The sequence below is a fragment of the Camellia sinensis genome, chromosome 10, assembly GCF_055761805.1.
Source record: "Camellia sinensis isolate YWXY chromosome 10, ASM5576180v1, whole genome shotgun sequence".
Classification (NCBI taxonomy): Eukaryota; Viridiplantae; Streptophyta; class Magnoliopsida; order Ericales; family Theaceae; genus Camellia; species Camellia sinensis.
This window is the reverse complement of record NC_138970.1, coordinates 55,348,937-55,363,179: the sequence shown is the minus strand read 5'-3', so window position 1 is coordinate 55,363,179 and position 14,243 is coordinate 55,348,937. Positions and strand designations below refer to the sequence as shown.

At 33.3% G+C, this 14,243-nt stretch overlaps 2 protein-coding genes across 2 annotated transcripts; both read right to left on the bottom strand.

Annotated features, from left to right (window-relative positions):
- Positions 1-735: 735 nt before the first annotated feature.
- On the bottom strand, positions 736-4,560 carry LOC114290795 (laccase-17). Its single transcript, XM_028234770.2, has 6 exons — positions 4,334-4,560; positions 4,093-4,244; positions 3,693-3,937; positions 3,299-3,427; positions 2,225-3,190; positions 736-1,103 (listed from the first exon to the last, which is right to left on the bottom strand). The coding sequence occupies exons 1-6, from the start codon at positions 4,463-4,465 to the stop codon at positions 973-975; spliced, it is 1,755 nt and encodes a 584-aa protein (XP_028090571.2). The 5' UTR covers positions 4,466-4,560; the 3' UTR covers positions 736-972.
- Positions 4,561-10,573: 6,013 nt separating this feature from the next.
- Positions 10,574-13,325, bottom strand: LOC114290794 (laccase-17). The gene is made up of 6 exons (XM_028234769.2): positions 13,113-13,325; positions 12,872-13,023; positions 12,482-12,726; positions 12,268-12,396; positions 11,145-12,110; positions 10,574-10,900 (listed from the first exon to the last, which is right to left on the bottom strand). The coding sequence occupies exons 1-6, from the start codon at positions 13,245-13,247 to the stop codon at positions 10,770-10,772; spliced, it is 1,758 nt and encodes a 585-aa protein (XP_028090570.2). The 5' UTR covers positions 13,248-13,325; the 3' UTR covers positions 10,574-10,769.
- Between the last annotated feature and the right edge of the window lie 918 nt (positions 13,326-14,243).

Below are 14,243 nucleotides of genomic sequence, written 5' to 3'. Positions count from 1 at the left end.
TCTTAATCAAATTTTAATTAAACCTACCATAAAATTCTATAAATTCCAAATAACACATAAATCAAATCAATTTCAGAATCAGATGCCGATAAGGCCTTCAATTCACAAACTGAAACTAAAACATGAACAAATTTTCCTACGTCAAACAGATATGACACAAAAATGATGCAATGCACATGTAATTAACTTAGGATTTCTTCTTAATTACTTATTAGGCATACATAAACATGAATTAGCGCTAATCATGGGTCGAGGTTTTTACAGTATCCGCGATATCTATGCCCCAACTTGAGAGGGAGTGTTGATATGTGTACAACTAGGGATTAGTTGTCATTTTTAATTATTTATAGTAGCTGTTAATTAGAATTTAGATTAGCTGTATTAGTTAATTGTAAATCTTTTCCTTTTCTGTAATCTTTTCCTTTTCTGTATTGCCTTGTATAGCTACACATACCTCCATATTGGAGAAGAATAAATAATGTGCTCTATTCCAGCACCAAGAACCTCAACACCTCATTAAGATATAAAAGTTTGACTATTTCTACTTATGTATTTGTTTTGGGATATTTCTTGTATGACTATTAGGTTTGTTGTATCCTTGTAATAATATGTCATTGAAATTTCTTATATAATTAAATATTCATTATGATGCAAGTCTTTTGATTGAGAAAGGGAAGAAAATAAAAACTTGACTCACATGTTTTCATCTGACATAATGAGTGTATAAAACAAAGAGAAAGAAAGAATTTTGATATATAATAAAAAAGAATTATTGTTGTATCCTTGCATAGTCATATCGAATTTTGCATGTAACCAAAAAAAGAGAAACTCAACTCTTCTTTCCTTCAATAATCTCAACAAAATAATCTCAAATTTAATTGAAAAGAAAAAAAGAAAAAAAAGAAAAAAAAGAGAGAAGATAAATCTGTTGGCTATTTGATCTTCACAAGTGATGATGAAGAAATGAGAATTTTAACATTTGGGAAGATCAGATGGTGGAGGAAGCAGCTTTTGATTGGGAAGCTTTCCATCTAAGACAAGCCAAGCCATCTTCAATCCCCAGCTTGTGTGGACTTCCAGGTGGCAATGCATGAACCATACACCTATTATTCACATACAGTTATTATCATGATTACTCACTTGAGACAAATCAACATCTATTCTATTATATAATGTATAATGTGAGCATTCAAGTACGTGTGAATTTTGTCGTGTTATTTTTGTTACCAATTTTGCTCCCACGGATAACATATTCAGTTTTTAAAATCAAAATGTTTTTTTAAGTCAGATTTAGAATTTAATAATACTTTTCACAACCTTATTTCACAGGAAGAAAATAATTCTATGCACACACATATGTCACCACTTCTGGGGTATATACATTGAAAACCTTGGCATATATTGCCAAAATTGGGTCAAATTTTAGATAAAAATTGCATGTATAATTTATTTATAGTTTTCAGTATATAGTTGTGTCTGCGTGTATTTGCGAAGTAAATGTTTATTTTAATTACCAAAAGGTTTATATAAACATGCGTGTCTTCACATCTTATACATTAAATACAGTAAAAAAAAGTTTGTAATCGCGAGAGTGCACATGCACGTAACATATATATATTGAATAATTCATTATGAAAAATCATCAATATGAGACGTGCAAAAAAAAAAAAAAAAAAAAAATTTGAATCTTCAAAATTAATGCATGTTTGATTAATATTAGGGTTGTTATAAAATTATCCAGTGTTATACTTAAATTTTGTGACTTGAGATAAGTTATTCAGAATTCCCGCTTATATGCAGATTATTTTGTTCAAGGATTAACTTATCTTCGAATAAATTTTTTATAAAAAAATAATTAAAATAATTTTTTTAACTAATCAAACCTATTTGCACAAATACACAAATAAAGTGAGCCTTCTCTTGCAAGGTTTTTTTAATTTTTAATTTTTTTATTGGCAAAAGAAATTTTATTAAATAGTAAAACGAAGTACAAAGAAGGCTTGGTGAATTGCATCATAGCTCGCAAAGCACATCCCAACTATATTGGAACCTACTATCAAGTCATGTGCAGACCAAGACCCAACGGGGTTGGCGAGAACCCAACCAAGAAAGGAAGCAAAGTGAAGTTGCAACGACATAAGTTTTAAATTAGCTTCTTTTTTTCTTTTGTTTGTTTTGGTTTATGATATAATGTTTAAATTTGAATTGAATGATTTCTACCCACCTGGGTTGTCTGCTAGAAATCGAATCGCAATCCATCCGCCTGAGGGCACACCAACCGTGTTCCTTTCAATTGGGTCAACAAGATTGAAGCTTTTCGGGTCCACATTTGGGTCATAGTTTCCAAAACCTTGTCCAACAACAAAGAAGTTAAAGCCATGGAGATGAAGAGGGTGGCTTTCTGCTCCAAGAATGCTTGTGTCCTGCATAACCAACTCCACACTAGTGTTAAAAGGCAGTACCAAAACCTTGGTCCCATTCCCAACCATAGTATTGTTTGGCGAATTCCCGGTATAGTTAAACCAATGGGTTGGGTTGAATGGAAAGTCCGAGTTGTACACACCAAATGATTGGCCAAAGAAATGAGCTTGGAGGAGAGCTGTATTTGGTTGTACAAAAGATACATTGTTGACAGAAGCTGAGAACTTGGTTCCATTGGGTCCTTGACAGGTTTGGTTTTTGTCACACGGCCTTGTTCCAAGGCTTACTGTGAAAAAGAACCCCTTGTCGATTTTTTGGGGGACATTGGCAGGGTATTGAGCACTGCCTAAGCTACGGAGTTTCTTCGAGAAATTAGTGGCGAATGAAGTGTCATTCAGAGGAGGCAAAGTCGGTTTGAAGAGTGGAAGCTTTTTAATTGGCAAGGCTGAGTGAAGAAGTGGTGATTCGTATTCGAGGATACCGGCAACGGTTGAGTTGTCAAAGGTTCCAAGGCCGGTCACGTATGGCCTGGCAATCATCAAGAATGTGGCACCCGGGAAATAAGGTTTGGCCTTGAGAAGGACGTTTGTGGTCTGTCCGGGAGTAATGAGAAGCGTGTCGGTCTCAAATGGTTTTACATAGATGGCATCGGCTTCAACAATGGTGAGAGTGTGGTTTGCAATGCTAAAGAAAAGCTCGTCATTGAGTGCAGCGTTGATCAGGCGGAGTAGGTATGTTTTTCCAGGCTTCACCTTCAGCTTGAATGTATCTGTTAAGAAACAGTTAGACAAAGTTAACTATTTCATTGAAACTAACGTGCGCATTTTCTATGTGCACATCATTGTTGTGCTAAAACTGCTGTTGTTGGTTTTGATACCTTTGGCAGAGCAATTATACAATAGCCCTGGAAGTCCATTGATGGTATAGGCATCAGAGACATTTGGGCCACCACCTGTTTGTAAGGCCTGGCTAATTATTGCCTCAGGATCGGCATTGAACCACTCTCCTAAAAACCAATTGTATAGTCATCCTGGTTAGTAAATTCCATAGTTTCTTAAAAAAACAATGAGTTTAATTATATTTCACAAATGCTACGTAACTAGAAAAAAATTCTCAAGAAAGTGTCCCGAATTTGAATGTATACTGTAGATTTAAACTTGCTATGGTGTAGGCTATGTCCAAGTTGAATCTGATTTATACATTTTAAATTCTGAACACTTCCTCTTTTTCTTTCTTTCTTTCTTCTTTTTTTGTTGTGCGCGTTTTATTACCGAATATGATGGGAACTTCTTTGTGTGGTTTGGCAAATGGGTAAGAAATGTTGCGCTTGGGAAGAATGATAAGAGGGCCATAGACAGTCGCTCTTAGCCACGAAATATGGGCATGCCAAAACAGAGTTCCTCTTTGGCCAACAATAGTGAAATTGTACACGTAGCTTTGGCCAGTTTGTATGGGGCACTGAGTTATGTATGCCGGCCCATCAGCCCATCCAGTCTGAAGCTGTCGAATGCCATGCCTGTGTCAAAGGGAAATAATATGTGTTGTTAGATTATGGTATATTAGATGGTAGATAATGTAGCCATTTTCCAAACTTGTTATGATCATATTGTAGCAGTCAAATTAAAAACAACACCACATATTAATATAGATTGACTGAAAATTAATTCATACCAGTGGATTGATATATTGTGCTGAACGTGGTTAACCACTTTTATCAGAAGCATGTCACCCTCCCTGGCCACAATGCGTGGCCCTGGATATTTCCCATTGACAGTAACCATGCTCTTCATGTGGCACAGCCGCGACACATTTTGCAATTGGATCTACAAAATAATTTCCAACACTGTTAAAATATTTTTAAAACTATGGTTTCGAAAACTAAAATATGTTTTCATGGCTGGGTGATACGTACATCAAATGTGTAATGCCTGGTTACGCCTGCATCCTGGGCAAGTGCAAGCCGAGGAAGGAGAGACAGTGTTGTCAATGAGAAGATGATAACTGCCATGAATGCCACTGGTGAAGAGACAACAGAATTAGTCATCTCTTCGTCTATGCGGGTGAATCTCAATGTTCTGCTTGTTGTTGGGTATTGTTTGTTTGATCAAAGCATTTGAGTGCATTTATATATAGGTGTAGAGCTTGGAGAAGAAAGGTGGTTTGGCTGATTAGGTGATATGCAAATTTTAATTATCTTTTTGTAAGAGAAGCTAACAAGGGAAAAAAAATAAAAAAGTGTAACAGCTAGCTTTAATTCAAGAACAATTTACCAACAGTTGTTAGAGAACAACTTTCGAGTGTGGTCAAAGACAATCTTCCTCACTTGAACTCTTCTGTTTCTCTTCGTTGTCAAAGCTTTTCTTCATGGAGATGCTACCTACGACTATCAATCAGACTTGATTTTGACCATCTCATCTCTCACATGTTTGTTACCACATTAAGGTTTATTTTTTATGGGAAAATTGCTAATCAGTTGTAAGACAAAAAAAAAAAGAAGGCATAGTCGTGAAAAAGTTTACAACTTCAATTATCAAGGTTGATACGTTTTACCACTGATTTAAAATTTGTTTTGAAAATATGGTTTGACTTATAATTTTTACATTTTTCTTTTTAAAAAGTCGACCACGAGTTTTCCGCTAAAGTTGTGATATCGAGAGGGAAGATGAATGCAGTCTGATTTTATTTTCAGAAAGATTGTTTCCATGGCTCAAACCCCTTCCATGTTAATTGCAAGTTGGACCAAGCCACCATTTCAGTGAAGTTTATTGTAATCTGTTTTATTTTTGATTAATGTTATGGAAGGAGAATTTGTGCACATAAAAATATTTAAAATTAATTTGTGGCCTACATTCATTTGAGTTTCATTTTATAAGAGTTGAATATGAATCATACATTTTAGTATATAGTCGTACTGTTTTTTATTTTACTTATTTATCTTAACTAAATTTGTTTGTGTTTGCTGATATTTACATTATACAAAACTATTTTTAGATAATCAATTTTTTCATCTTATTTAAGTTATTTTTTACCTAATAAGTTGTAACAGAAACTGAACCAAACAAGCTACGTATATTCTAAAAAAAATAAAATAAATCTATAAATAGTTTATATAAATTGCACCAACCTATACATTTTTATATATGCTGTGACACATTTTTTTTTTTTTTTTTTTTACTTTTAATTTTGTTTTGCTATGAATAAATATTAAATGCAATGATAACATTATTTTATATGGTCTTTAGTCAAAAACTATATTTTTTTAAAATAATATAATAAATAAGCCTTTTTTTGTCTTTTTTTTTTGTTTGTCTTTTTTCCTTCTAATTTTCAATTTTATGTCTATAATGTGTTGATTAAATAGCACTTGAGTACATAAATTACAGCTGCATTGGGAATGTAACACCTTAATTATCAAATTGATTAAAGTTTAATTTAATCAATTATGCAAAGATTACTTTTTAATATATTGGCCCAGGGACATAATTGACATAAACTTGGTCAATCATGATGACTTTGATTCCGTTGCTCTATTAGTCATATAAACAGCTGCATTAATAAAGCGACGTAAGTCTAACATCCATTTTAAACTACATTAAGTCACATGTCTAATTAAGATCAAGCAAGACAATGAGGTCTATAATTATCTTTTTCAATACTTTATTAACAAGCATGCTTCTCGAATTAGTTTGAGGACTGTTTTAAGTAGTTGTTCTGCTTTATTTTGTTTGTTTTACTTTTGCAGAGTATCGAGAGAACTCTTTGCTTCTATCCGAATAAAACGGAGGGCTCCTCCCATGAGTTATTAATTTATAAGTCTGTACGTCATTTGTAAAGAAAAATTAAATTGATTTGATAAACGTAATTATATATATTTATCATATTTATGTTAAAAAATAAATGAAAAATATATTTGTTAGATTTTTGTAATTGACAATCATGTTTGACAAAACTCCTTTCAGTTATAATTTTATTCGCTCTTTTGTTTCAGTGAGAATGTGAGTGTTTGTTTAGATACAATCCAATCTAAGTTGTGTCTATGCAGAGGAGTTTGTGATCTTGAGACTTTTGTATTTGCCATTTCGCCAGAGTGGTTTAACCGCTCGAGCGGTAAAGAAGAGCATCCAGTATCTCTATCTGCAACTGAACTTCTGAGAAGCAAGTTTTACCGCTCGAGCGGTGAGTGTTGCGCTCGAGCAGTCAGCATATATGTTTTGCACCGTTTTTACTCACACTGCTCGAGCGGTAAAGTTTGCACTCAAGCGGTCTTTGCAATTTAGTTTACTATAAAGTACGCAGTTTGATATTTTTAAGGTTGAAACCGTTTAGAATCTTAGAGAGAAAGAAAAGGCAAAGTGTTTTCTATTAGAGACTGTTTTATATGAGTTTCCTGGGTGTATAGAACGTGATTGATTGATTAATATATTACAGATTGTTTAAACATCAAGGGTTATTTTTATTATTTCGTTCACAAAAAAGAGAAGTATTCTTTGGTAGATTCTAGGAAACTTGGACCTGAAACTTTGATAGATTCCGAAGTAACTCATCATCGTGGATTTGACATCAGCGTTGTGGATTCAATGTTGGGTAAGACAATTCCATGGTGAAAATAATAGTGGAAGAGGCATATCGTGATCAGTTCAATTTGAGTATGGATTCGCTAGGTAATTGAGTAATTTATTTTTTTCTTTTTAATGAATTGTTTTATAGCTTTGGCTCGTACTTTTTTTTTTTTATCACAATTGGAAGCTTTCCAATTGTGATTTTTTCTATGTTAAATCACTGTGTCGATTTGTTTTGATTGTTTGATTGAGATTATTATTTACTGTTTTAAATTGAAATATAATCACAAATTAATATCTCTAGGGTTATTTAGATTTTTCAATATTTTTTAAAATATACTATGTAATATTTAAAAAAACCAAATATAGGGAAAAAAATTTGGGAAAGCCTAAAAACTCAAATATTTTTTTTTGTCTTTAATGATCTTTTAAAAGTATGTCAAAAATTTTTAGTTTGTTGGTTCGTCTTGTGTAGATGAATCTAAAAAATTTTAAAAATTCAAAAAAAAAAAAAAAAATCCAAAAACCCAAAAGTAAGCCAAAAAATCAATTATTATTTTTCCTTTTCTTTGTCCTTTATGGATTTATTTATATATTTATTTTATTTTTCTGATATGTCTAGTCCATTAGAACCCAAAAGTCTAAAACTTTCTGAAATTTTAGAAAAGGTTTGGTGAAGACAAAAAAACCAACAAAAAAGTTATCAAAAAAATAAATTTCAAACACTAATTGTGAGATTCATATATTAAATGAATTTGACTCACATATTACTAATGCTGTGTAAAATTTTAAATAAAAATTCTAAGAGTATAGTACTATTGTTTCAATCAATAGTTGTTTCAAGGTCATACATAGCTAAAATGTTAGATATGCATTTGTCATTTTCATGAATAAAAAGACGAACGAATGAATAGTTGGAGGGCCTGAGGTTGGCGGCTATGTCACCTTCAGGATTTGCAAAGCTTGCATTTGAAGTGATTAATATTAAAGGAGTGTTTGGAATGATTTATATAAGTGTTCTTTTTGATTTTTTGGTTAAAAAAATAAAGAAAAAAAATGTATGTTTGAGATAATTTTTTGACTTTTTATGAAAAGATATGTAATAAAATATTATAATAAAATCAAAATGACTATTCTATTCTTGTTGACTTTTTGACTTTTAACTTTTTGACTTTTAAGTATTTGAATTCAAAGGGTAAAATAATAATTTTATTCCCTAAACTTCCCCCACAAGCTTTCGCCAAATAGTATCGACTTTTCAATTTTTTTAATAACTTTTTGATTTTTTGATTTTTGTAGGTTATTCCAAACATCTACTAAGAAAAATGATTTATATCTTAATTTTGTCCTCTCAATTTCATCTCAATGATGTGAAATTAGAAGGAGCTAAAGATAAGAGAAAATAAGGAGTTGTTTGGAGTGTCTTAAATAAGTGTACTTTTTGACTTTTTGGATTAAAAAGTTGAGAAAAAAAATATGGTTGTTTGGGTTAACTTTTTAATTTTTTACGAAAAAATATGTATTAAAAAATTGTATAAATTAGCGTGTATGAGAAGATAAGGATAGTAGGCACGGCCTTCTGTCTGGACAGAGTGAATTGATGATAAGAAATGGTTGCTTACTTTTCGGGCATTGCATTGGACGGTGCTATTCGGCCCGTGGGGGCCCTCACGGGTCCCGTTCTAATAATCTGAACCGTCAATGTGTAAAAATCGTCGAGTACTATATGCCTGTAAAAAATCATGTTGATCGGATATCGATAGATATATGATCGGATTAGTTTTTTTTCAACCGTTAACTATAACACCATCCATTTTTTTTATACAAAACTGATTTGATCATATAGTTAACGATATCCAATCAACATGATTTTTTACAAACATATAGCACTTGACGAGTTCTACACATTAAATGGTTTAGATTATCAAAACGGGACCCGTGATGGGCCCCCACAGGCCTAACAGCACCGTATTGTTTGTGCACCCCGCCTGTGCAATTTTTCCAAAAAACTCAACTCTATGGTTGTGGGACGTCAGTGTTGTTTGTAATAATTTTATGTAAAATTAATTTTTTTATATATATATTTTTTGTGAATAGTGACAACTTTTTAACCATTTTAGTAATTTTTTAGTTTTTTAAATTTTTTTGGGTATCCCAAACCAGGCCTAAGTATAAGACCGCTTTACATGAGTCTTAGTCAAGTCATTAATAATAGAATTGAGAGGGCAAAATCGAAGAATGTATTGAGCATGTAATCCTAATTGGACCATTTTAAAGTTTGTTATGTTTGCACTTTTCTCTCAAGCAAAGAATAGACCGATGTGTTTGCTTAGAGCATCCGTATCAAACTAGTTAAAATTATTTTTTAGCTAAATTAGTGATGCTGTTAATCAAAAATGGACTGCATCAGTCTCGTTATTGTTCATCGCTAATATATGAGTGCTATAGTACCTCGTTACAACAAGTGAGGTACTGCTCATCGTTGCAATAGGCGAAGTTGTGTGTTATCGGACGTCCGCTCGGAAGTCCGGCCAGTCAATCGGTCAACGACAATTTATTTATTTATTATTATTATTTTTTTTACCTTGTGTAAAACATAAGAATTGTTTGGTTTATAACTCATCAACTTAATTATAAAAAAAAGAATAACAAATATTTTAATAGGATTGAATTAAAATAGAGAGTTTGATACAGTGGGATGACCAGCTAAAATAGAAAAGTAACTTTTTAAGTTATAATTTAACTAAAATTTTGAAGACCCTGAATGCTCTTAATGAAAACAAACTAGCTAGCTATACTATATTACCTACCAAGTAAAAGGTTTTAAAAAAAAATGATAATAAAATAAAATTGTAAGTTTGATTCAAAAGCACCTTGAATTCAATTTTAGAAGAACCGATCATAAAGTTAGGGATGAAACTTTAATTGTTGAATTTTGATTAGCTTTTGTGTCCCACGACTATGTTTAGATTTTTGTTTGGGATGTGAGTTGAGTTTTTGATTTTTTGATTATTTTAGTCTGTGGTTAAAAAGTATTATTTGGGATAAACTTTTTAATTTTTTTGATTTTTGTGAGAGAAAAAATGAAATGATTATGGTTTAGATGTGATATTTTATCTTATTAAATTAAAAAACCTATTTTATTTTTTTGTGACTAAAATAATCAAAAAAATCAAAAAATCTGCATGCCAAACGAAGGCTGTGCCATTTAGGCATTTTTTTATTCTAGTTGTCCACATGGCACAGTTGTTCATCAGTTCAAAGTTACAAAATTCTCTTCTCTAGTACTTCTATGAAACCAAGGATCTCCAATTGATAAGCAAACCAATTTTTGTTGTCACATGAACATGTTCACATAACAGTTTCATTCTCTTTACATGCCTTTATTTTGGGATCTTTCTTTTGCGATTATTGACTGTGTTGCATATTTGTGATAATTTGTCATTGAAATTTTTTATACAGCTGAATATCCAATCTTATGTAAATCTATAATATTTGCAAATTATCTCATTTCAATTAACCAAAAAAAAAAAAGAAAAGAAAAAGAAAAGGTTCAATTCACATGTCTTACGCAAAGTCAAAAGAACAAAAAATGAAAAATCTCAATATATAATCCAAACGTATTATTGTTGCATCATTGCATAGCCATATTTGAGTGTTACAAAAAAAGAAATTCTCAACTCTTCTTTCCTTCAATTATCTCAACAAAATAATCTCAAATTTAATTCCAAAAAAAAAAATTCTTCTGGCCATCTGATCATCGCAAGCGATAATGATGAAATGAAAATTCTAACATTTGGGAAGATCAGACGGTGGAGGAAGCAGCTTTTGATTGGGAAGCTTTCCATCTAAGACAAGCCATGCCATCTTCAATCCCCAACTCGTGTGGACTTCCAAGTGACAATGCATGAACCATACACCTATTATTTACACATATATAGTTATTACCATAAAAAAGCAAAACATTGAATTTGCATGGTAGATGCCACTATATGTATTGTTTTATTTATTTAACAGCATTCATATATGATATTGGGATAAGTTTAGATTATTTGAAGAGAAAATTATTCTGCATTTGGTGATCCAAAATAACTTATCATTTTTACTTCAATTTTTAAATGTATGTATTTTGTAATTAAATATCATTCTTCTTTTCATTTTTACCTGGGTTATCTGCTAGAAACCGAATCGCAATCCACCCACCCGAGGGCACACCAACCGTGTTCCTTTCAATTGGGTCAACAAGATTGAAGCTTTTCGGGTCCTCATTTGGTTCATAGTTCCCGAAACCTTGTCCAACAACAAAGAAATTGAATCCGTGGAGATGAAGAGGGTGGCTTTCTGCTCCAAGAATGCTTGTGTCCTGCATAACCAACTCCACACTAGTGTTAAAAGGCAGTACCAAAACTTTGGTCCCATTCCCAACCATAGTATTGTTCGGCGAATTCCCGGTATAGTTATACCAATTGATCGGGTTGAACGGAAAGTCCGAGTTATACACACCAAATGATTGGCCAAAGAAATGAGCTTGGAGGAGAGCTGTATTTGGTAGTACAAAAGATACATTGTTGACAGATGCTGAGAACTTGGTTCCATTAGGTCCTTGACAGGTTTGGTTTTTGTCACACGGTCTTGTTCCGAGGCTTATTGTGAAAAAAAAGCGTTTGTCGACTTTTTGGGGGACATTGGCAGGGTATTGAGCACTGGCTAAGCTACGGAGTTTCTTCGAGAAATTAGTGGCGAATGAAGTGTCATTTAGAGGAGGCAAAGTCGGTTTGAAAAGTGGAAGCTTTTTAATTGGCAAGGCTGAGTGAAGAAGTGGTGATTGGTATTCCAGGATACCGGCAACAGTTGAGTTGTCAAACGTTCCAAGGCCGGTCACATATGGCCTGGCAGTCATCAAGAATGTGGCACCCGGGAAATAAGGTTTGGCCTTGAGAAGGACGTTTGTGGTCTGTCCGGGAGTAATGAGAAGCGTGTTGGTCTCAAATGGTTTTACATAGATGGCATCGGCTTCAACAATGGTGAGAGTGTGGTTTGCAATGCTAAAGAAAAGCTCGTCATTGAGTGCAGCGTTGATCAGGCAGAGTAGGTATGCTTTTCCAGGCTTCACCTTCAGCTTGAATGTATCTGTTAAGAAATAATTTGACAATGTTAACTAATTCATGTCCTGAATCCTGAATCGTATTGCTCAATACTCTCGATATTGAATGATACTAATTCATGCCCCAATAGCGCAATTTAAAAACTCGCATTACTATACCGAAATAGTTGGTACTTTTCATACCTTTGGCAGAACAATTATACAATGGTCCTGGAAGTCCATTGATCGTATAGGCATCCGAGACATTTGGGCCACCACCTGTTTGCAAGGCCTGGTTAATTATTGCCTCAGGATCGGCATTGAACCATTCTCCTGAAAACAAAGTATTGTAATCATGGTTAGTGAATTCTATAGTATTGTCAAAGAATCAATAGAGTTCTTGTGCAGAGTTGAATACCGAAAATGACGGGAACTTCCTTGTATGGTTTGGCAAATGGGTAAGAGGCGTTATGCTTGGGAAGAATAATCAGAGGGCCATAGACAGTCGCTCTTTGCCATGAAATATGGGCATGCCAAAACAGTGTTCCTCTCTGGCCAACAATGGTGAAATTGTACACGTAGCTCTGGCCGGTTTGTATGGGGCACTGAGTTATGTATGCCGGCCCATCAGCCCACCCGGTTTGAAGCTGTCGAATTCCATGCCTATACCAAGATGAATAAAATAGATGCATTGCCACTTAGATTATGTTACTGTTTAGATGTTAGAAAATGTAGCCATTTCCGAAACTAGTTTTTGATTATATTGTACCACCCAATTAAAGAACTTGAGTGAAGATTCATTTCATACCAATGGATTGACATATTGTTCTGAACATGGTTAACCACTTTTATCAAAAGCCTATCGCCCTCCCTGGCCACAATGCGCGGCCCTGGAAATTTCCCATTCACAGTAACCATGCTCTTCGTGTGGCACAGCCGCGTCACATTTTGCAATTGGATCTACAAAACAATTTCCAACTTTGTTAAAATGATTTTTAAAAAGTAAAGAAAAAAAAAGTCTTAGTTTCCATAGCCGGGTATATACGTACATTAAATGTGTAGTGCCTGGTTACACTTGCATCCGTGGCAAGTGCTGGTCGAGGAAGGAGAGACAATGTTATAAACGAGAAGACGATAACTCCCATGAATGCCACCGATGAAGAGAGAAGAACATAAGTAGCCATCTCTTCGTCTATGCCGGTGAATCTCAATCTTCTTCTTGTTGTTTTTGTTGGGTATTGTTTGTTTTGATCAAAGCATTTGAGGGCATTTATATATATAGCTGGGGAGAGCTTGGAGAGGAAAGGTGGTTTGGTTGATTAGGTGATGAATATTTTAATTTAATTACCTGTTTGTAAGAGAAGCTAGCAAGGAAGAAACTAGTATACAGCTAGATTCAATTCAAAACAATTTGATTGGGCCAACAAAATTAATTGTTTATTGTTAGAGAACAACTTTAGAGTGATGTCAAAGACAATCTTGTTCACTTGAAATCTTCCTTTTTTCTTCATTGTCAAAACTTTTCTTCATGGAGATGCCACTTACGACTATCAAGCAGACTTGATTTCGACCATCTCTCACATGTTTTGCTACCACATTAAGTGAAGTTTATGTTCATTAAAAAAAAGGTTGATTTGGTACACGATGTTCACATTAACAAAAGCCTATATGGAGTGTAAAAATGTTCAGTCTTATCTCAAATTTTGAAGAGATTGTTTCTGTTGCTCGAATCTGCACTATAAAAAATTATTACTGCAAGTTGAGTCAAGATACCATTTTACAGTGAAGTTTATTTTTACCTATTGTAGTTTTTTTTCTTAACTAAAATTTTATTTTGTGCTGATATTTGCAATATACAGAACTAGCAGCAGAAAGTATGATAATGTTGGAACAATTTTCTGTGTAAATAAAATAAATAGAAACTAAATCAAACAAAATAAAATAAAAACTTACAGAATTTATTTTGTCAAACCAAATGAAAAAATAAAAGACCAAACCGAGTGTGTGACACTCTATCCTTAAGACAGATTCGCCCCACTTCGGTGCTTACGGTTAAGTGGCATCTATCTCCCAGGATATAATGATCTTCACAAATTTGTAGAAGCACTTCAAACAAATTTGTCTGGCGAACTAGAACCTTGTGTTCTATACTCTCTTTAAAAAACATTAAAACTAGAATG